The sequence below is a fragment of the Prionailurus bengalensis genome, chromosome B3, assembly GCF_016509475.1.
Source record: "Prionailurus bengalensis isolate Pbe53 chromosome B3, Fcat_Pben_1.1_paternal_pri, whole genome shotgun sequence".
NCBI classification, from domain to species: Eukaryota; Metazoa; Chordata; class Mammalia; order Carnivora; family Felidae; genus Prionailurus; species Prionailurus bengalensis.
Window position 1 is genome coordinate 58,845,559 of NC_057355.1, and position 23,361 is coordinate 58,868,919.

At 53.7% G+C, this 23,361-nt stretch overlaps 1 protein-coding gene across 7 annotated transcripts; it reads left to right on the forward strand.

The window, feature by feature from the left end:
• The first annotated feature begins 1,628 nt into the window (after positions 1 to 1,628).
• On the forward strand, positions 1,629 to 22,099 carry SHF (Src homology 2 domain containing F). Of its 7 annotated transcripts, none has more exons than XM_043555520.1 (7): positions 1,637 to 2,158; positions 11,508 to 11,649; positions 13,875 to 14,081; positions 15,940 to 16,080; positions 17,336 to 17,507; positions 17,653 to 17,772; positions 18,549 to 18,726. In XM_043555520.1, exons 1-7 carry the CDS (start codon positions 1,658 to 1,660, stop codon positions 18,562 to 18,564), a joined length of 1,299 nt encoding a protein of 432 aa, XP_043411455.1. In that variant the 5' UTR covers positions 1,637 to 1,657; the 3' UTR covers positions 18,565 to 18,726. The 7 variants fall into 7 exon arrangements, with proteins under 7 accessions (XP_043411456.1, XP_043411457.1, XP_043411458.1 ...); XM_043555518.1 differs by lacking the exon at positions 18,549 to 18,726 and adding an exon at positions 21,297 to 22,099 and having other exon boundaries at positions 1,640 to 2,158; XM_043555523.1 differs by lacking the exon at positions 15,940 to 16,080 and having other exon boundaries at positions 1,634 to 2,158; positions 17,336 to 17,505.
• Positions 22,100 to 23,361: the final 1,262 nt, after the last annotated feature.

Sequence of the window (23,361 nt, forward strand, 5' to 3'; positions counted from 1 at the left end):
CTACTTTTTAAACATATGGGCCTTCATGTGACACCTACCATTGTAAGCATTTTTTTACAGGTTTCAGAGCATGTTCATTATCCATCGTCTCCCCAATCCTCACACAACAATTATGCCCTTTGCAGATACAAGGAAAATGAGGATCAGTTGCACTGAGTATCTTGCCCAGAAATCTGGCTAGAGCCCACAACTATTGGACTCCTTAGTCAGTGTCTCCCACAGCAAAGTGTGTGTATGTTTGGGGGTGGGGTGTGGAGACCAGCAGCATCTGGATAAACGGTGAGCTTGTTAAAACTACAGTCTAGGACCCCACCCCAGCTAGACCTGCAGAATCAGAAACTGCAGTTTATCAAGTTCCCTAGTGTTTCACGTTCACATTAAAGTTTGAGAAGCACTGTCCTATAATGCCAACCAGAATATGCACAAAGCAGAAAGCCAACAAATATTTCCAGACCTGGGCCCTGGGATTCTGAGGGGACTCGCAGGTTTGCCATCACATCCTTTTCTATTACCCCACCTTTGAGCCCCCTTCCCTTTGGGGCCTCATGTGGCTCTTTGCTCCCTCACATGGCAGATGTAAGCCCAAGGGTGAGAGAGAGACTGAGGCAGTGCCAGGGGGGATGGATGATGATGAGGTGAAGCTGCTACCTTCCCAGCAGAACCAAAAGCAAATATTGGTGTTGGCTTCAGGGCTACATTATTTCTGTGCAGAAACTGGCTTTATTTCTAAGACAAAAATGCCTATCGCTTGAGCATCCGAGCCTCCAGAGGATAAGGGGTTTGTGATAGACAACATTGGAACTGTTTCTAGACTTGATTTATTGACTTGTCTGTTTCTATTCTGTCACTAATCTGATTGACAATGAAACCCGGGATTTGATTGAAGGGATTTCTTCGTGTGTACGCGTGAGGCCGTCAGGGCCGAGTGGGCCTGCTCCAAGCTGGTGCGCCCGTGGATGGGAGACGTTTGCGTGAGAGCTGTTTGCATGTGAGGAAGGCGTGTGTGGAAACGACACGGGAGAAGTGGGTGTCACTAGGGAGTTGATTATCTATGATGTGAGATGTGTCTGCCTGGATTGGGAAGCAATGCAGTGGGAGCATTCGGATGGGAGGAGGTAGGTGGGGCTCCCATGGTACACAGAAGAGAGGCGGTTGTTAAAGACATATCTTATGGAACAGCCCCTTCTCTCGCCCTCCCTAGCTTTACCTCCTGGGATATTTACCAGTTAGGAGGCCTTGGGGGAAGGGAGGGGAGGGACGGGAGGCGTCCAAGGGCCAGGACCCCAGGAGTATGAGACGCCGCTCGTGAGCTGGGAGCTGGGGAGGGGGAACAAATGGAGACAGGTGCGCCCCCACAGGGGCACGTGTGGGGACACGTGGAGGTTTCACCTTCAGTCCAGGATTCGCATCCCCTGCCCTGGGGTCGCCCACTTACTTCTCGTGCGTCCACACCGGCTGGAAACCCGCACCCCCTCTTCTCCTCCCTGGCGAGGGGCGGGAGGGGGTCGACCCCGAGAGCGAACGGAACCCCGCCCCTCCCTTGTTACTGAGGAGCCCCGCCCCCTCCCGCCGCCCGGCGGAGCTCCGCCCCCGCCCCGCTCCGGCCCCCGCCCCCCGCCCGGCCACCAAGCTCCCCTCGCTTAGTCTGGTTGGCCCCATGTTACTGAGCGGAGCTCCTCCCGCGGGCTCCGGCCCGGGGCAGCGGGCGCAGGGGAGCTCGGGGAGCGGCCCGGGGGGGTCGCGCCGAGGCGCCGGGGGAGCGGGAGCCGGCCCAGGAGGGGGCGGCAGTGGCGGAGTGGCCAAGTGGCTCCGGGAGCACCTGGGCTTCCGCGGAGGGGGCGGCGGCGGAGGTGGGGGCAAGCCGGCGCCCCCGGAGCCGGACTACCGTCCCCCAGCACCCTCCCCGGCCGCGCCCCCTGCGCCACCCCCGGACATCCTGGCCGCCTACCGGCTGCAGAGGGAGCGCGACTTCGAAGACCCGTACTCTGGGGGGCCGTCCAGCTCCGCTGCTGCCCCAGCCACCCCCGCCGTCCCCGGCCCCACGCCGCCCCCGCGCCACGGCTCGCCTCCCCACCGCCTTATTCGGGTTGAGACCCCTGGCCCCCCAGCGCCCCCTTCCGAGGAGCGGATCTCTGGACCCCCCGCCAGCAGCGACAGGGTGAGTGCTGCGCCGGGCGGGGGTGGCCGAGAAGAGAGGTGGTAGGAGGTCTGGGGCTTTCAAGAGGGACAAAGGTGGCCTGGCCGGGGCTGGGCCCCTCAGTGTCACAGTTCCTGGCGGACACGATCTGAATCCTTGACCCGGGGGCTTGGAGCCTTCACCCACCTTTGTTCAAATTCTCGACCGACTAATCTGGGACGGGCGCCCCAAACTCTGCTTCTGTCCCTGTTACCGCGCAGGACTAGTGACCCTCTTCATCTCGGGCTCTGCTCTCCTCATCTCAGTCCCCCCCCCCCCCCCCCCCCCCCCGCCTACCCCCTCGCCCGGGGACCTAATCAGCTAGGTTTTTTCTAACTGGATCTGCGCACACCACTCCCCAGCCCCTTCACCAGTTTATGGCCTTTCTGCCCTCCAGGAGCAGCAGCTCCCTGCCCTTTGATCTCTGACCCTCCCCCCCCCCCCCCCCCAGGGCAGAAGCAACACAAAGCTCCATTCCTCCTCCTCGGGGAGCCCAAGCATCCTTGCAGGTGCTGAAAGCCCCAGGAAGGTGAGGGCTGGGGGTTCTCCCTGTGGATAGAGCAAGAGCTGGCCTTTGCCTTACCCAATGGTACTGGAGCCAGGTGGACTGTTGTTCTCAGGAAGCCGAACAGGCAGTATGTAGCTCTTCACCGAGGATACTGACCACTGAGGTCCAGCCAGGCAGGCCCACTCCTGCACTCCTTCCCTTGTCCCCCCAGGTATGGGGGCAATCAGTGCTTAGAACTTATTGCCCAGAAGGGGATGAACAGCGGATCCCACTTCTCCCCTCCTGGCCTCCCCTTTCCTAGGTCCATTCTGAGGGAGGCTAGAGCCTTTAGTGGACCTGCAGGCATGGGATGAAAGGAGAGCTGGGCATTCACTGTTCTAGAGAACATCCACTCTGCGTCAGAGGCCCTCGGTGGAGAAGCCATCCCCTATCTTACCCCATTTTGGCCTTATCCCTCATTGATAGCTTGAAAGCCATCCCCAGGGCTCTGTAGCTCTAAATTCCATGACAGTAACTCTGGGTTGCCCTGGCTTTGTTGTCCCCTCCTCACACATCCATTGGAGCTCAGCTCTAGGATTTAATCCCTTAGCAGAGAACACAGTTTTATTTGATTGGAGAGCAAAGTTGCTGTCTCAATCTATTGGCTCCAATGTTGAGGCTTTCAGTGGAGAGAGCGACATTCTGCCTGATTCCCTGGGTAAGATAGATGTGTCAGGGTCACAGCAGAAGCCTCAGGAATGTTAATTATTTTTCCCCTAGTTCCTGCCATGGGGCATGACTGCCCATCCTGGGCCAGGATCCTTAGCCTGCAGAAGAAGGCAGTGCTTTCATCACATGTCCTTTGGCTCCGCTCCTTCCTTGTCCCCTTCTACTGGGTGATGTGATGGTGGTGGTGGCAGTGAGGCAGAGGGAGCATTAGGCCTTGTTATTACTATTGACCAGTTAGTTTCCTCCCTGACCATTGGCATGTGGGCCTTAGTTGTCCCTGGCCTTCCTCTCTGCAATGTCTTGGAATGTCCTAACAGGCTGCGTCCCAAGCCAGGGGCTCCTCTAGGACAAGGATGGTGTCCTCCTCATATCTATATCTCCCAAGTGCCTGACATACACTTGGCATAAAAAAGGGTGAATGAGGGGAGCCTGGCTGGCTCAGTCAGGTAAGCAGCCGACTTCAGCTCAGGTCATGATCTCGTGGTTTGTGGGTTTGAGTCCCTTGTCAGGCTCTGTTCTGACAGCTCAGAACATGGAGACTGCTTCAGATTCTGTGTCTCCCTCTCTGCCCCTCCCTGACTCACACTCTGTCTCTCTCTGTCTCTCAAAAGTAAATAAATGTTAAAAAAAAAAAAGGGGGGGGCAGAGTGAATGAAATATGCCCATTGAACAGTAACTGTCCATTGCTAGGGTGACCTGAAGGTCAGAGACTCCCTTGACTATAGCTCCCTTTTGTATATTCCCCCCACAGAGACCCCAAGGAAGGGGCTGCATCCACACAAGGATGTGGAGACCCATAGCCTCTCACTGAGGGCATCCATGCCTCAACCTGGGTCAGCTCTATGATCTGTGGGCTATTCAGACCTTAGGGGCCAAGAGTGTCTGACTCCTTTGTCAACTACAGGGACAGGAATGAAATCCAGCAGGATCTCCCAGGAGCCACACAATCTGTGGTTTCTTTAGTGGGTGTGATGAGAGGGATTCAGGGTGCCATCCAAGCTGGCTCAGGGGCAGGGACATTGCTCTGTGGGCCCTGACCTGGAGCTTCCCACCATTGAGAGAGAGCAGCTCCACTCATCTAGGAGCAGACTTTGGGGGATCCTAGAGTCTTACCTTAGGAAGAGTCCAGGCTAGGTACCTGAACTCCTTATCCTAAACCTAAGTGTTCACATAGACCTGCAGAGCTCACACAGAGTTGCTGTCCCTAAATGGTGAGCCTGCCTGTCGAGCTGGAATTTCTGTTCTGTGAGGCTGTTTTCGCCCTATTCTCTGTTCCTCTCCTCTCAGCCATGCAGGTCTTCTTGGCTTGTTGCTTTTGGGTTCCTTCCTGAGGTGACATGGGGACTATGGACCAGGGTGTGCCTTGAGCTGGTCCATTTTCCTCCTCCTGGAGCCCAGTCGTTGGTGCTGGGTGGGTTAGAACCCTCTGAGAGGGCCTGGGTTGTGAGGTTTGATGAAATGGGTGGAAATGCTTCTGTGATGAAAAGATTGAGGGGGAAATGAGCCCTGTGGGAAGTGAATGTGGGGGCAGGAAATAATGGGGATTTGGACAGAACCCTGAGAGGCCAAGGGGGCTTAGGACCAGTAATGTCTCCCCATGCAGGGCTCTGGCTACTGGCTCTCCCTGAGACCCACTGCTGCATTTGGCAAGGGGGCAAGGGTGGCCATCTGGGTAGGCCTGGCAGGGCAGGTGTGGGAGCAGCAGGAGCCGCACCCTGAAGCAGGCAGGCAGGGCCTTGCCATCTGGCCATAGGAAGAACTCCCTCATGGTGCTGGGCCCTGTCTGGCCTCCAGGCCATGCTCTGTTAGAGGGGTTAGAGAGCTGGGCCTTCCTTACTTTGTTCCCTTTTCTCAGACCTGCAACAGGAGAATCCTGGTCTAATTAGGAAAGGGGGATGGGTATAGGAAAGTGGCCCTGATTGGATGAAGCTTTGAGCTGCCTGTGACCATCTGCACAGTGTGTCCTTTGCCTTGATCCTGCCAAGATTGTGTGTGTGTGTGACAGAGAGACAGAGAAAGAGATGATGTGAACAATAAGACAGGCACCCTGTAGGAGTTGAAACTAGGGCTCTTGTTCTTAGCTCATGGAGGGGCTTCTGCGGTTCATGAACCTTCCAGAAATTGTGGGCAAATATTTGGGTGCATGAGCATTTTTCTCCCAGATTCTCATAGGGGTTCCTAGGACCCAAAATATTAAGAACTTTTAAAATAGGTATACCTTATACATGGTGTCCACAGGGACTTTGATCCTCCAGGCCCAAACTTGGAAACAAGTGAAAAGACAGGTAGAATGAGGAAAGGGAAGGAGACATTCAGGGGGTCTGAAGTCAAGCAAGACATCCCTGCCCTGGGGTTAGGAAGGCAGGTGGGGGCTGCTACTGCAGGACCCTGCTTTAGCCCGTGTTCACTGAGGGTCTATATATCATTAAGTGACACTGGCCTGGGCGCTGAAAGGGACTCACCACCTAGAAGATCTACCTGGTCCTTGCCTTTTTGGAGTTCATTTGCTTTAATTTTCCTTCTATGAGTTCCACAGAGGCTGGAGTTTGATCTGCTTATGTTGCAAATGTCCTCTGATGGAGGCAGAGGGAGAGAAGAAGGGCCCAGGTGAAGGGACCTTTGTAGACTGGTTAGACCTCTTAACCCTTTGGGGCCTGGGCTGCCCATCTGTGCTGCCATTGGTTTGCTGAGGCCTGTAGCTACCCTGGGATTTTATGGTAGGCCTATCCACTCTTCCCAGTGTCGCCTCCTCACATGGTGACACTCCTTTGGGAAGACACCTGCAGCTTGTTGACTTGGCCAGTGACTCGGTGACACCTCAGTCAGCCATGGCACTCCACCTGTTGGGAGCTGGGAACAGCTGGGGCCCTGTGGACCATGGGTGGGAGCAGCTGACTGGGGCCTGGGGCTTGGAGGGGTAGCTGCTGCCCTCTCCAATTTGCCCTCCCCACAGAACCACTGTGATGTTATGTGAAGGCAGAGGTGGAGCCCAGTCCCAGCACGCTGCCTGATGCCCAGCCGTGGGGCTTCACAGCACCTCAAGGTGCCACACTCGTTTTGGAGCTTGCTTTGTGGCTGTCACCGTGAGCTCCTGGAGGACCCAGAAATTTGGTCTTTTTGTCTTTAATGATATAATGGCAGATATTTACTGAGTCCTTACCTTGTGCCTGGTACCATTTTGAAGCGGCTGATACGTTTTAGACCAGTTGATTCTTACAACGACCTTACGAGAAAATTCTGTTATTATCCCCAGGTTCTATCTAGGGAAACTGAAGCACAGCAATGTTGAGTCACACTTGCATGGTTTCACAGCTAGTAAGGAGAGCCCAGGTTCACAACCAGGCAGCCTGACTACAGACTGGCTACCAATGCCAGGCCCTGGGACCTTGCACCTGAGAGGGGCCCTGCAGACAGGAAGCATTCACTAAGTATTTGTTAATGAACAAGGGGAAGGAGACTCAGAGAAGGAATGAAGAGTGCATTCTGTGCTGAGTTCGCCATTACCTGAATGCTGAAGGCCAGCACTTGCCACCGAATCCAGGGCCACAGGTGTTGTCAACATCGATTGTATGTCTGTGACATTTGAATGTTTTACAAGAATGGCATTTCTCTGTAATTAGAAAAAGATGATATAACAAATTCATTGCATGTGAATGAGTTTCCATGGCAGATAAAACTGGGAAGGCTATTCCAAGAAGTGGGAACAGAGGGTGCAAAAAGTTTGATCTTGAGAAAGGTAAATGGTATACCTTTTCCTAAACTGACAGACTTTCAATGGAAAAAGGACTTCACAGTTAAATACTTTGAAGAAATGCTGAGTTAAACAAAATTAGCTGTCATGAGTTTTAAGGTCTTATTTATTTATTTGGGAGAGACAGAGTGAGCGGGGAAAGGGTAGACAGGGAGAGAGAATCCCAAGCAGGTTCTGTGCTGCCAGAGCAGAGCCTGATGCGGGGCTTGAACCCACGAAAGCGTGAGATCGTGACCTGAGCCAAAACCAAGAGTCTGGTGTTTAACTGATTGGGCCACACAGGCACTCCCATGCTAAAGTGTATTTTAAATCTACAAGCAGCAGAGAGAAGATGCTACATTTCCTAAATTCTCTGGAAAATCTGCAGCAAGGCACTGAGAGTCAGGACACCTGGGTGTCTCTACTGCTGCAGGCCATGCACCCCACCAAGCACCTAAACTGTGGGCTGTAGTGTCTGAATATAAGAGATCATCATCAGGGCTAACATTTGCTGAACACTGACTCCATTCCAGCTTCTGAACTAAGGATTTCTATATTCATTTTCCTCTTCCCAATCCTTTGCCATAGGAACTAATACCATCCCCATTCTACAGGTAAAAAACCAGGGGCTCCCAGACATTAAGTGTCAACAAGAAATGGAGGAAAGGGGCAGTGGTAGACTTTGGGGACCTTGCAGAGCCCAAATCCTGTGACACCCCCCCCCCCCCCCCCCCGCTCCACTTGGACGCACAAGCTCCATGGACATGGTCAGGAACTCATAGCCAGCTCCAGCTGCAGAGCGGAAGGTCAAGCCAGATGGTGGGCCTAACAGCCACCTCAGGAGAGGCTTAGGCAGGAAGGAGAGTGAAAGCATGACAGCTGCTATGGGAGGGGCGCTGCCCAATTGGAACAGGCACAAGAGCTGGGTCTGGAGGCACCCTGCTGGATGGCAGAAGGGAGGGGATCTGGTTGGCAGGAGGCAAAGGGGGCCCTTTGGGCAGCAGCTACTTGCCTACTAGTTTGGAAGTATTTCAGCATTTCAGTAGCATTCTGTCTACCACAGTGTTTGCCGAAATATTAGCCCTGTTTTTAGATACCTTCCCTGCCAGTTCTTTCACCTCTGCCCTTGAATCAGAGGCTTGGATTCCCTTTCAAATGTCGATTCTCCTGACAGCCTGCTCCTACAGCTGCTACTGGTTGGTCAGAATGGTCAGAGTTGGGGCAATTGGGGATCTGAGAGTCTGTGTCACCCCAGAAGATAGAGTCTGAGGAGAGGGAGGCCTTTTGAGCATCCAGTAAATGTGCATTGAGCACCTACCGTGTGCCAGGCCCTGTGATGGATGTGGTATACAATAGTAAGTACAGCAGAGTCAGGTAAAGGTCCTATAAACAAAATAAATCATGGTAGAGCAAAGGTGTCAGAAGCCTGCAGAGGCAGCTTTTCCCCGCTGAGCAGTTTTGCCTCTGCACATGATCTAGAAGCCACTGGGAAGGCAGGCCTGGCCTCTGACAGGGATCCTCTGTGCCCAGGATGGGTGTCCATCTTGCCAACCTTTCCAGCAGGAGTTTCTGCCTCTGCTCCTGACTCCCAGCCCTGTGGGTGGCTTCTCTGGGTGACCCGCCCAGGGTGGGGGGCTAGGTTTTCCTGGAGCAGGGTGTGGAGTCAGGGATGGAACAGAGGAGCCATTGAGCTGCCTACAGAGCTGCCACCTGGGTGCCCACAGGCACCGTGGGCTGGCACTGGGGAGGCCCACGCTGGCTGGGAGGGGTCACAGCTCAAGCACCAGCCAGGATTCCAGTGGGAAGGGCACTGGCTTGGGAGGGAAGGGCTAGGGTGCTCTGTAAAGTTGGGGTTGCTGGGCTTGGCCAGGTACTTCTCACTGAGCAATTTCCCAGGATTCAATGCCCCCCTCCCCAACCAGATTCGTGATTCCTTTCTTTTCCTAATAAACAAGGAAAAGTGGTTCCTTTGTCCATTCTTCCTGTTTTATGTGAACTAATTTAACAAATATCTACTAAATACTTTCAGGCGCAGGGAATTTAGCAGTAAACGTGTTTCCTACCCTCAGGAAGCTCACAGTCTGTAGGAAGAAGATAAGTGTTTACGACACAATAATAGCCCAGCACAGAGGCACCTAAGCATACCTGCGGGGAGAATGGAAAGGCTTTCTGAAGAAAGAGAATAATCTAATCCGGGCAGAGGGAAAGTAAGAAACAAAGCATAGAGCTTTCAGGTAACAAAGTAATCTATGGTGGGTAGGGAGAAAGGTAAGAGGAAAATAGAATCTTTAAATCCCTTTAACTTTGGGATTTTTTTTTTCTCTTTAATAATTATTTAATTTTGAGAGAGAGAAAGAGAGAGCATAGGGCAGGGGAGGGGCAGAGAAAGAGGGAGACCCAGAATCCAAAGCAGGCTCTAGGCTCTGAGCTGTCAGCACAGAGCCCAATGCAGGGCTTGAACCCACAAACTACAAGATCATGACCTGAGCCACCCAGGTGCCCCTACTTTGGGCTTTTTCTTGTGGGCATTACACGGTTTAAGGATAACATGTTCATTGATTCAGTTACTAAGTAGCTGCCACATAGAAGCATGAGGCTGGGTGCCAACTGCCAACTCCAGAGTCCCCTTTGGTCAGGCGGGTGGGGCTGTGAGTGCTAGTTGGCCTAGGAGGAAGCAGCTTGGGGTGGGAGTGGATTTCTTGTCTCTACTTCACGGAGGAAAGAGGACTAGGGGTAGAGGGCTCCATGGGGAGATAGGCAGTGATCTAGTAGAAACATTTTTCTAGTACCTACTGTGTGCCAGATGCTACAGCTGGAGAGACAGAAACAGGAAAGAACTCTAAGCTAGTGGATGATATGGTGGTGGGGATGGGATGACCTGAGATGGTGGTCTTCTCAGACGCAGGTAGAGATTTGAGGGAGGTGAAGTTGCTAGGGGGCTTGGGTGGAACAAGATAGAACAAGGTGGGAGCTGAGGAACCGAAGGAAGAGATGGTAGGAGTTGTTCGGGATGTGCTTCAGAGACCCCTACAGGGCTCGTACAGGGCTCAAGAAACATGCAGGAGTGGTCTCTGTAGTAGGCAGTTTCCTTTCTCCATCTCTGCCTTGCTAGGATCCTCGATCCACTGACCCAGGGCAGGGGGTCACCCCACAGCGTCCCTGCTCAACTGGCTCCCAGAGTCCTGGTCTGGCCCAGACCCAAAGCCTACACTGAGAATGGGGTAGAGGCAGGATTGGCCCCTCCTTGTGCCGCAGGCCCCAGAGCCACCTCTTGTCAATGCCTGTCAACTCAGTGTGCAGTGCTTCCCCTGAGGTGCTGGCAGCCCTGGGTGGGCTGGGCTCTGTCCCCGCCTCAGCCTCCCCCCTCCCAGAAGCCTGTGCCCAGCTTGGAGAAAGGCTCTATTGTCCTCAGCTGCACCCCGCCCTGAGCACCTTGAGCTCTTACTAAGGGTGTGTGGCTTACAGTTCACTCTGCCTTGACTAGGAGCAGGTACAGAGGGGTAGTCATGAGCCACTTGTAGGGGAGACAGGAGCAGTGTGGGATGTGGTGGGCCAAGGCAACACCTTTCCTGTTCCTGTCCTCCAGGAGCCAGGAGATTTCAGAAAAGCCCAAATCCTGGCTTTCCTCAGGGCTGTCCTATAAAGTGGCCTCTCTCCCAGGATGGCCAACTTGCCCACTGGTGGCAGGTTGGCAGCATAATTTTGCACAATCCTGGTTCCTCCACTTAAGAGAAGTGGTCTTGGGCATGTTGTTCCCTACCTGCCCTGAGCCTCCATTTCCTTAAAATGAGGATAATAATACCCACATGGCATTGTGATGGATGTTGTGAGGATAAACCAACAGATATGTGCCATAAAGTGAGTACTTAGCCTTTCTTTTCTCGATGGTCAGCAAATTTTTCTTTGTTCAGCATCTGGGAATGAACTTCTAGGCATGGACCATGAGTCCGTGGTCCTCTGAGTCACCTGCTGCTCCCTGCTTGTTCTTTGAATTCCCCCACCACCTTTGTAACCAGCTCTCTGATTTAATTCCTTCTGTTGAACCACCTGGTGTTGAACACCTCTGTTGCCCTTCCTGGATCCTGACTGAGGCAGGCCTTAAGGCCCAGAGATTCATCCTGGCAATTTAACCTAAGGAATGGCCTAGGAGCACAAAATTAACAGAAAAGAAAGATCTCCCACTCTGTTGGTAGCCTAGTAGGGGAGCCCTGCAAAGGAAGATCAAAGCTTGTCCCCATCTAAGCTCAGAGCCTTCCCCTGGATGCCTCAGGCTCTGTGTCTAAGACACTCTGCCCAGGAGTCATTCCCACGGACATAGCATCTGGGGAGAAGCAGAGATGTCTCTCAGATGTCTGAAGTCTGCTCTTCTCACTGTCTTCCCACAGTTGGCAATCCTAGAAGACTATGCGGACCCATTTGACGTTCAGGAGACTGCTGAAGGCCCAGCAGGAGCTTCAGGAGCTCCAGAGAAGGTCCCTGAAAATGATGGCTACATGGAGCCCTATGAGGCCCAAAAGATGATGGCTGGTGCGTGATGGAGTCAGGAGTGGGGGATTGCTCCCTGAAGCCTGGGTATTTGTACAACAGGCCCTGGGACCTACAAGTTTAAGGACCGATCCTATGGTCCCTTTACTGGGTCCTTGGGGACCATGGGTCCACTATGGACCCCCTTGGGTCCTTGGCCACTGCCTTCAAGAGAGTCACTTTGGAGAAGGAGCAGTGACTTGTGATGCCTGATACATGAAGCGGTAGGGAAGGCCACACACCAAAGGTCAGACAGATAGAACTAGGATAGTTAGGAAGGGAAAGATAATGGTGTGGGCTGGGGGTCATGGAACCCAAAAAGAAAATCATTAGGTTTAGGGAAGGTAGTGAGTTTGAGATGATGTGATGTTGACGTGAAACATCTTTATGGCAGTTGGAAACACATGGCTAGAGAAGCAAATGCAATGCACGTGAGACTGGGCAAGCATGTCGAGAAATGGGCACAGGGAGCAATGAATAAGACCTGGCCCTGGGGAACAGAGCAGAAGTCAGGAGACGATCCAGGGAAAGAAATGAATGGGGGTGATCAGAGAGGAGAACAGGGGTGAGTCAGGCCAAGCCAAGGTCCCAAGGCAGGATGAAAGGAAGGTTTGTTCAAGAGCAGATAGTTTTAGTGTTGGGCATACCAGAGAGCCAAGATGAGAGTGGCCAAGAGGGGCAGTGAAGGGCTTCAAAGGCTGGAATGAGGCATTTGGACTTGCTCCAGAAGAGGAGGGGAACCATTGTGGATTCTTAAGCAAGAAAGAAATAGGACAAATATGGCATGTAAGGGGATTACTGAGGCTTCGGTGTACAGAACAGACTAGGAGAACTGGGCATCAGAAAGATGAGTTAGTAGTTGTAGAAATTGTTGAGGCTTTAAGGGACCAACAACACCACTTTCCTCCTCTCCTGAGCTTGGAAATAATTGAGAAATAAGATTAAGGAAACAGATGAAGATGAGAATGTCAGCTTTATTCCTGATAAAGTAGACTGGAGAACACAACTCAATTCTGTCTCCACAATGAGCTTCTTAATACCTCACAGATTAAAATGGGGCTTGGGCTTGCTCAGGCTTGTGCCATGCAGGACAGCTATAGGCCCCTTCACGGGGGCAGGAGGAGAAAGAACCAGAAGGCAGAGCTGAGAAAGAGAGCGAGCATCCACTGGTGGTCAGATAAGCGCTCCCCTCCTTGGGAGAGGGGGGAGGGGTGGAGCTGTCAGCAGTGTTATTCCATGGAGCTCATGGAAACGTGAACCTGTAGAGTAGAGGTTTGCCCTAGTCAGGGGTGAGAGTCATCAGGTACTGGTGGTAAACATATGGGATTTAGAGAGATGGAGGAAGACCAGGACTGTGGAGAGCAGTGTAGTGGACAGAAATGAGGAAAGTGGGAGTGGGAGGGTGGCTACCCTATTTAGGTCAGAGAGGTGAGTACCCCTAGAAGGCCCACAAATGCCCTGGTATTGGATGTGAAAATGAGCACATTTTTCTGGGGGAGTAACTCCATGGCTTTTATTCAGTTTTCACTGGGGTCAGTGATCCCAAAAAGAAAATCACAGAACAGACCAGACTAGAAGAACTGGGGAAAGAGGAGAGTTTGAAATGCTGAAATGAAAAATCTTGATGGCAACTGGAAGTGTGTAGGTTGCCATGAAACAGACAGGGCAAGGAGTGAGGGCGGGAAGAGATGAAGACCTGGTTCTGGGGAACAGAGACCAAGAGAGGGTCCAGGGAAAGAGACCTAACGGGTGATCAGAGAGGAGAACCATGAAAATGACTTATCAAAAGAGACAGTTTCAAGGAGGGAGTGATCAGCAGTGTCTGAGCAACAAAGAAGGATTTTCTGATTGTCCAGTGACAGTACTTGGGACACAAAGAAAGAATTGGAGCTGGGTAGCCAAGAGGAGGTGGATTAGGAGAGGACCCTGCTTCAGCTTCCTAACTGTGTCAGCCTCATTTCCCAAGCCCTTGCTGGCCATCAAAAGATCTTTTTTTCTGTCCTTCACACTTGTGCTTCTCTGCCCCTGCCTCCATTGGATCCCATGCTTTTGGAACCGCAGAGGTGTTTTGAGGGCAAGGGACCCTGGATGTGCGGCCATTGGGCCCCTAGAGCCAATGGCATCTCCTCTGCAGGAGGCATGGTGTGATGCTGAGGGGCACTGCCAGAGGAGCTGAGCCAGGCAGTGGGGGCTGTTCTCACACTTCCCCTCCTGCCTTGCCCTGGCAGAGATCCGGAGCTCCAAGGAGACAGCAGCTCAGCCCCTGCCTCTGTATGACACGCCCTATGAGCCAGAGGAGGAGGGGACCACCCCAGAGGGTGAGGGGACCCCCTGGCCCCGGGAGTCCCGTCTGCCAGAGGATGATGAGAGGCCCCCTGAGGAGTATGACCAGCCCTGGGAATGGAAGAAGGAGCGGATTTCCAAAGCCTTTGCAGGTAAGCCCTGGGTGGAGAGAGTGGGTCTGCTGGGGCCTCTAAACAACTCTCCAGGTTCAGGGGAGTGGGAGGAGTGGACCCCAGGGGCTGGAAGTGTAGTTGAGTCTGCACCACAGAGATTGGTGAATTGGGCAGTGTGGTTGCAGCACCGTGTGCAGGGTCAGGGAATGGGCATGGGGGAAAGATGAAGGTGTCTCCCTACATCACCATCTCTTGGAGGCCAAGAGGCTTAGGCCACTTCTGTTTTTTGAGAGACTGGGTACGTTTTATTTATTTTTTTGTTATTTTTCTAAGTTGATTTATTTTGAGAGACAAAAATGCACGAGCAGGGGAGTGCAGAGAAAGAGAGAGAGAGAGAGAGAGAGGGAGAGGGAGAGAGAGAGAGAGAGAGAGAGAGAGAGAGAGAGAGAGAATCCCAAGCAGGCTCCACACTGTCAGCACAGAGCCCAATGCAGGGCTCGATTTCACAAACCGTGCAATCATGACCTGAGGCAAAATCAAGAGTTGGACGCTCAACCAACAGAGCCACCCAGGTGCCCCATGGGTATGTTTTAAAATAAAGAAATTCCAAACAAAACGATAAAACTTGTGGCATATATTAAATACTTACACTTAACAAAAGAAGGCATTTAACACTCTAGACAATGAGAACAGCTGTGTGTGTAATCTTTAGAGATACCAGCCCTGAATTAGAGAGCTGAGTCTCCCAGTAGCAAGCCGTGCCAGACCAGGGGTGCATACACCCCAGGGGGATGTCTGAGAAGCAGGAACCCATAGGGCGAGGGAGGCTATGAGAGATCCCCTTTGCTGAATGAAGATTAGGTGTCTCCTGTACCAAGCACCCTAGTGCCTATCCCAGGCCTGGAGTCCAACACGGGGCTGTGTGTGTTGGTGGTCTGAGTGTGTGGCGCTACAGCCTGGGGAGCCTGGAGACAGCTTTAGCCCCTGGATCCTTGATTCAGTGAGAACGTAAAGGATTTAAATGCCATGAAACTTCATTCCCACTTTCATGTCCCCCTTACCCCTCCTTGGGCAAGGGGCTCATCCTGGAGCTGGACTCAGCTATCCTCTGGGTCCTCCCCACCCTGACAGCCAGACTGGGAAACCACAGGTTTCTAATTTGTTTCCTGTAAAGCGTGCACCATTGAGGATGGCCCGTTTATCTCCAGAAGTCTCCTTGGAGAATCAATACTGTTTGGATTGCTTAATGGGAAAATCTATGCTCGTCATTAGGAAACCTCGTTAGCAGTCCTGCAGCCGCCAGTGGCATCACCCTTCTAATTGTCAAGGCTCAGGATTGAGGGTGTGGGGGGTAACTTTCAATAAATATCTGCCCCCACATCTGAGTATTCCTGACAGCCTGAAGCTGGGCTGTCTTGGTCCTGCTGCCCATGAGTTCCCAGACTGTGGGGAAAAGGAGGAAGGGAGGCAGGTCTGAGGGTGTCAGGAGGCTGTGGGAACCTGGGTGTGGTGCTGGGAGGTGTGGGCAGCTCCTTGTTCCTCTCTTCCTCCTTTCCTGGTCCCTTTGGGCCCTGGAGGCCTGTGAGAGTTCAAATGAAGGGGACCCACACGGCTGGCAGGGCAAGACTCTGCTTCCTGCTGTTTGCTACCTGTGCCTCCCACCCTTTGACTAAGCTAGCCTAGTGTGGGTGCTGTGGCTCCACTCAACCCTCTGAGAGTCCTGTTCCCTCCTCAGAAGCACCCCTGCCTCTGCTCCAACCCTCCTCCTTTCTAGGCTATCCTGTGTCCTGGCTCTGGGTTTTGGTGTCTCAACCTCTGCCTCTTTCTGTCTCTCTCTCTCTCTCTCTCTGTCTCTGTCCCTGTCTGTGTCTTTTCTCCCTGCTGCTACTGGCTCCAGTTGACATTAAGGTCATCAAAGACCTACCTTGGCCTCCACCGGTGGGACAGCTGGACAGCAGCCCCTCCCTGCCTGATGGGGACAGGGACATCTCCGGTCCAGCTTCACCCCTCCCTGAGCCCAGCCTGGAGGACGGCAGCGGTGGGTCCTGTGGGGGCTTCTGGCCAGGGTGACATGTCCTCTCACCCTTCAGGCCCTGTGGCGTGGGTTGGAGGAGCTGAAGTGGGGCAGGGTCTGAAGAACCCAGGAAGAATCCCCCATGTCCTGGAGGAAGAAAGAAGGGACAAAGTACACATTCCTCATTCCTCCCAAAGGTGTGGGGAAGGTGTCTCCTAAAGGAGATATTTCCGAATATCTTCCTCACCATGCCACAAAAATCCACCATTTTAAATTCACTTTTCTGTATAGGATTTTGCCTGACTCCTTCCGTGATCCATGAGCAATGCAAGTAACTCTTGAGGTGGGGGTGATGCTAGCACAGGAAGTGTCTGACTCCTTAGAGTAAGGGAATGGTCTGATCCTTGCATCTGGTGACAGACTGTAAGGGCTTAAAAGTGCTACAAGGAGAGAAAAAGCCCAAATAGGTAAAAAGGAAGCACTGAACACTTCATCTGTGTTTAGTTTTGTACAGAATGGGCAGCCAAGGGTGTGTGTGAGCACCCGTTTGTATTTGTGCCTGAGTGTGAGGAGTATTTTGTAAATACAGGATGAAGGAGGGTCTCTGTCGCCTGTGCGTGTGTGCCTGTGCCTTTTGTGGCCCACTGACTTCAGTCCTCCCTTGTGCTGGCTCAGTGGTCAGGCCTGCCCTGGTCTGGGAGGACAGAGCTGCCTCAGCTGGGTTTCTCTGGGTGGGGGCAGGGAGCCTGTGGGCAGCAGCCTTCAGGGCGGGGGAGGGGCGGGCTGGCTGGCGGCTTTGGGCAGGATTAGCCTGTCAGGATGGCACCAAGGGGAATCAGATAATTGTTCTCAAATCGATAAGTCATTTCTACAGAATGGCTTGGCAGGGTGATTTGGAGAACGGTAATGAACTCTGAGGAGGAGAACGAAACAATATTATCAGCGCTGAAGCCACCGGAGGGGGAATAGAATAGGGGACGGCAGGCAGCTGCTCCAGAGGGAGAAGTTTAAGTGGTTTCTCGTGTTGCTCCTCTCCCCTCTCCTGCCACAGCATGGGGACTGGCAGGCCCCATGTGGCATAGGAGGGCTGAGCCCCATCCCAACTGGGGAGTGGATCCAGGATTCTATCCCTAGAGCCGGTCAGGCCCAGGAGCAGATCTTGCCATTTCAGAACATTCCTTTGACCCCTTTGGGCAGAAAATGGGGGTTGTGCACTGGTTATTCTATAAGGCCCTATGTCTAGGGTTCTCAGAGACTATGACTGGTATATTCCCCACAGCCCAATTTGAAGGATCTGAGAAGAGCTGCCTGTCACCCGGCCGGGAGGAGAAGGGGCGGCTACCTCCCCGACTCTCTGCAGGGAACCCCAAGTCAGCCAAGCCCCTAAACGTGGAACCCAGCAGCCCCCTGGGGGAGTGGACAGACCCAGCACTGCCTCTGGAAAACCAGGTGTGAGTGTCTGTGTCCAGCTGGGGACTCTCTCCCCCTCCCTTCCCCTCCTGCCACCAGCTTGCCTGCAGGGGACACCCAGAATGGGTGGGCCTGGACGGCGAGGGACCCAGCAGAGATGCCCCCCTTCCTCTCTCTCGTCCTCAGCTGGTACCACGGGGCCATCAGTCGAACAGATGCCGAGAACCTGCTCCGCCTGTGCAAAGAGGCCAGCTACCTGGTGCGCAACAGTGAGACCAGCAAGAATGATTTCTCCCTGTCCCTCAAGTGAGTAGGGGTGGGCCAACTAGCAGCTTTAGGCAGGATTAGCCTGTCAGGATGGCACCAGGGGACCCCATGGGAAGACAACCAGCAGGATAGGAGAAGACTCCCAACATTCCCCCATGCCCAACTAACCTGGGGAGAATTCCATCCCCATGAACATTTGCTGACTCTGGGCCAAGCCCTGGGGATCTGGAGCAGTCTGAGGCTCAGCCCCAAATCTCAAGTAGCTCAGAGTCCATTAAAGGAAACAGCCAAGCTAGTGTCCAGCTCACAAAGGTTCAGCCACTTACTAGCCGTGTAGCCTGGAATCCTCTTAACCTCTCTGAGCCTCAGTTTCCTTAATTATAAAATGGGGAAATAATAACATCTACCTTATGGAGAAGGATCAAATGAAATAATATATGGGAGACACTTAACATGGTGCCAAGTGCTAAATAAATTATCACCATCGTCTTTTTTAATGGAAGCCCAAGATGTTCTTGAAGCACAAGCAAGGAGAGGGGAAGTGTGCCTGAGGGAGTCTATAGGGTGAGGTGGAGGCTGGGTCCTGGGAGGAGGGTAGAGCAGTGGACACAAAGCTATTGCTCACTCTGAAGAAGTGGGCAGGAGGTCTGGGTGCCAGTGGCTGATAACTGAGTTTTAAAGGATCCTGGAAGAGGAGGAGGAGGCAGGACCCTCCCCTCCCATCAGCCTTCCTTCTAGGGAGAGGATATACACAGGCCAGCACTGGCCTCCCAGGCCTTCCTGGCAGAGTGACCAGTCCTCCCTTTGGCACCCAGGAGTAGTGCCTGGTAGAGCCTGCACTCCGCATGGCAGCCTTTCAGAATCCTGTGTCCATTCACATCCTGCCATCACTACTGGGACATCTGTACCACATCCTACCACATTTCCTGGGGGCATTAGAGTACATGTATACTCCCTCTTCAAGCAAATATATACAGAGATTTGGGACCACTACACAGTTACATTTGAGGATAATTATTCAACTTCAACTAAAAGATGATGGGGAAAATGCCAGAATATAGTCAAATAACCTGAATTTTATTCTTGGGCTTAATAAAACTAGCTATGTGACCCTAGGCAAATCATGGAGCCTCTCTGGGCCTTGGTTTCTCTCTTTGCAAAATGCATTGATGGATTTAGGTTTCTTGAAGCTCTCATACTCTGCGAATCTGCAAATTATCATAAAGTCAAAGGAGCATTTAGATAATGTTCATCTGTCAAAAATTTGATTTATATAATACTAGGAATGTGTATTGCTTTAATAGTTAAGTTTCATAGAGCATCTACTCTGTGCCTAGCAGCATATACACCCTCTCCAAACCAACTACCAACCTGCAAGATCAATCTCTTTTTTGTAGACAGAAATAAATACAAAGAGGCGTGTGACTTGCTCAAGGCTGCTAGGTAATCAAGTGCCAAAAACAGGATTTGAACCCAGCTGAGTCCGCTACAAGAACCACACTATTTCATTGCATAGCTCCACCCCCTCATTCAGTGTGGTATAGTCCAGGTCTGGGGGAGAGACCTCAAAGGTCTGGCTCCTAGAGCAGAGCTGGGCTCTGCCTCAGCCTGGGGAGCAAAAGGGGGAGGGCAGGCCTGGATGCCACTTCAGCTCAGGCTGATCTGGCCCCACCGACTGCCGGCTGCCAGAGCCTCGTTTACATATAAATGGCTTCTCTGAAATACAATTATGGTTTCTCTACTCTCTGTAATGGAAGGGCTTTCACTGGTAATTAAACAGCTTCCTCCAAAAGCCATGTCAGCCCTGGCCCTGCGGCCCAGCTAGTCCCACCCAGCCAGGCTCCAGAGGGTTGGGCAAGGGCTCCACTATGTCGTAACAGACCCTTGGGACTTTGCCCCAGGAGGTCTGTTATTCAGATGAATGCTTGTTGCCACTTAGTAGCCCTTTTGGGCCAGATCTGTCCCTCAAGGAGAAGATATAATGCAGTTTTGGGGAGAGGTGATTATCCCAAGTGGACTGTGGGTAGGGGGCTGGCCTCAAACTGTGAGAGGGTGAGGGAAGGCAGGGCCCAAGCTGCTGCCCACAGCCTTGGGCCTGGGCCATGCATAGGGCAAATGGGAAGACTACTCACTGCCTCCCTTCTCTACCGCCCCCAGGGGCTGTACGTTTTCCTCAGGCCCTTAGCTCCTTTACACAGGGCCCTTGTGATCACTGTCAGCTTCAGTCACTATCTCAGGCTTACAGAAGAAGGATGCTCCTGCCCCCATATATGCCCAGCCTAGGGCCCCCGGCAGGCTTTAGAGCACTGTATCCTGGGGTGTGGCGGGGGAGGGGGTAGATTGGGAGGATGGGTGATAAAGGCCTGTTTTATCCACCCTCCCATCCTTTCCTCCCTTCAGTCACCCACTTTCCTCTCCCCCACTCATTCACTTGTGGGCCCAGTGAAATGGGTCCAGTCAGAGCCCTCTTTGTACCCAGGCAGGGGAAGGAAAAGAGGTTTGCCAGCCTTACTTCAATATGAGGGTCCTCCCTCACCAGCCCCACCAACCCTACCTCCCATACTAGCTTCTGAGACTCGTATTTGTCCCTAAGTAGGCTCTGGCCAGGAGAGACAAGTATTCAGGCTTCAGGGCTCCCCTAAGCATTGCTTACCCCTTGCCTGTGGACCAAGCCTGTGGTAGCTTAGGCAAATGTTCTTACTGGGGCCCCACCCCCATGCTCTCTCTCTAAGGCTGAGGGTGTCCGGACCGCTGGGAGCTGGCCAGAGCTCTGAGCAGCAGGGCCCTTGTCTTGTGGGCAGGGCCAGGCACTAATGTTGATTTCCTGGATTATGTCAGGGAGATGAGAGAGGCAGTGGAGCGGTTCCTCTCTGAGGGAGGGAATGGAGCTGCAGCCTTACTGATGATGTCATCCCAGGCTGAAGGGATAGAGGAGCTTGGGGGCTTGGCTCAAGGCCAGTTATCAGGAGGGTAAAAGGATATCCCCAGGACAAGGCAGTTGAGCATTACTGGATTTGGGAGGGACTTCCAGAGCAGCTCACGCCATCCCCTGGTTTCTGCGAGAGAGACAGACAGAGAGAGAGCCTCAACCAAGATTCACTTTTGGTTGTCACATCTGTCCACACGCTGTCCTGCCAAGGATGTTTGTGTCTCCACATGAGTCACTAGGAGCCCCCCACAGGTATCCTCCTCCACAGCTCAGGGATGGGGAAGGTAAACCAGTCCTGGCGAAATAGGCAGCAGGACACCCGTGCCTGGGTCCCAGGGTTTGTGGTGGGGAGAGCAGTCGCTCCAGTTTCCACTTGCACATGCCCTGTACACTCACTTACACACACATTTTTGGCACAGCCGATGCCCTCAGCACAAAGCCAGTGCCTCATGTTACCTACTCACAAAATCCCCTCTGCCTCCTCCCTGTTTTTCTGGACTGACCTGCACCTTCCCTAGTCACCTCCACACACAGCTGGTTTGGAACAGCCACATTTGCTGCAGGACGAGGGGAGAAGAGGGGATGGGGACTGGAGAGGACCCCTACTCACCAGGGTCTCCTCTCCTCTTCCCAGGAGCAGTCAGGGCTTCATGCACATGAAGCTGTCCCGGACCAAGGAACACAAGTACGTGCTGGGCCAGAACAGCCCGCCCTTCAGCAGCGTCCCTGAAATCGTGCACCACTACGCCAGCCGCAAGCTGCCCATTAAGGGGGCCGAGCACATGTCCCTGCTCTACCCTGTGGCCATTCGGACTCTGTAGATCTGAGGGCGGGCACTGTGACAAATCTGGACCCAGCCCTGTGCCTATCCCCTGGCTGAGGGCTGTGGTCCTTCCCAGGGACAAGTTCTGTCAAACCTTTCTTCCCTTCTCCCTGAGATCGAGTGGAAGCTGGAGATTCCTTAATTTATTCTAAAGGGGAAGGCCTACTGGGGCCTTGGAGTAAAAAGGTGGTCGGAGCTGAGGACAGAGGAATCCCTGGGGAGAAAGGATAGCCCCTGGAGGAAGGGGACTTCAGAGCCGCTGGTGTCCTGAGGAGTTTAAGATCTGCAGCTCCCCGCCATTTTCGCCCTTAGGGCACAGATGGCGACCCCCCCCCCCCTTCCCCACCACCTCCTTCCCCCTGGGTCAATGCGGGGTGGGGCAGGACGCGGTCCTGCGGGGCGCCCCGGCCATCTCTCCGCCTCCACCCCCACACCACCGGCGGGCTCTGTCCAGAGTCTGGTGAGGGGCTTGGGGAAGGAAGACCCCTAGGGTGGCGATAGCATTGAAGGTAGGGAAACGAGGGGAAGGGCTCGGGATGGAGGGAACTTGCGCAGTCCCCGAGCCGCCCCGGCTCTCGGCCAGATGCAATAAATAAACCCAGTCCTGCCAGGCACAGCCGCGTCCGCGCCTCCAGCGCCGCTCCCCGGACTGCAGGGGGAGGGAAGAGGCGAAGCGAGCGCAATTCTGTTTATAAATCAGCTCCGGAGCAGACACAGGCCGGCTGTGAAAAGCACTTTAGAAGCATCAAGTTCCTTCCTTTGACTAGATGTCAAAACATCCCCCGCCCGGGCTGGGGGCACCCGGAGCCGGCAGGCTGCGCGGCGCCCCTCCCCGCCGCGCCGACGATCGCGGCTCCCCAAGATCGCTTCCAATTTCCTGCCAACAGCCATTCGTCTGGGAGGAGGGGAGCCGCGGAGAGACAAAGAGGCAGCGCGCCAGGCGGGGGGAGCGGGCGGCTCTGCCACGCGGAAGCCGCGCACCCGCGGAGGCGGGAAAGCTGGCGCGGCCGGCTGCGTTTTCTTTCCAGAGGAAGCGGGGCCTGCCGTGCCTCCCCCATTCCCTGTCCGGCCCCTGGGAGACTTGCAGCCTGCAAGCCTGTGCCCGGATCTGTCTTCGGACTGGGGTTTCAGGCTCGCGGAGGAACCCGGCAGGGCCGTCCGCGCGCGCCCCCTGCTGGCTGTGCCGCGTGCCGTGGGCGCCAGGCCACACCCGCCCACGCCCTGGCGACGCCCCAGCCCCTGCCCGCAGCTAGAATGGCCAAGGCCCGTGGGCCCAGACCCCCGAGAATACCCACTGGGCCGCGGGTCGAAGCTGAGGTCAGCCTACCCCAGGCTCGCCCTCCTGCTTCCAAGGTCGAGATGAACAGAAGCTGCCCTATGGGGCTTACCAAACATCCGCTGCTGTGGGAGAGCACTATGAGAGCCTCCCCTTTCAGAACCTAAACCTTCCAAATGAAGTAAGAGTCATGGGATTTCGGCTTTCCTAATCCCATGGCCATTTTATCGAAATCGAGGGTATGTGACCTGACAAATGTTAAGAATTCTGGGGAGACAATTGAAAGGCTTACTTGAAGGTGGGCACTGCTTTAGAAATTCCATCATAGAGGGCTGCCCTATCTTTACACTTGGAGGGTATTCAGTCACTTTGCAGATGAGAAAACAGGCTCAGAGACTTCGGGTGATGTACTCAGGATCCATCTTGCTTTCATCTCTTTACCTGGAAGACCCATGTAGGCACAGGTGCTCAACTCCTGTTGTTCAGAGAAGGGCTGGGAGTAGCAGAGGTCCTGGAGCAAGCCAGGCAAACTCTGGCTCCCTGTAGGTTCCTGCTCTGTCCTGCCACACATATCCCTACTTCGTGCCCCACACACCTTCT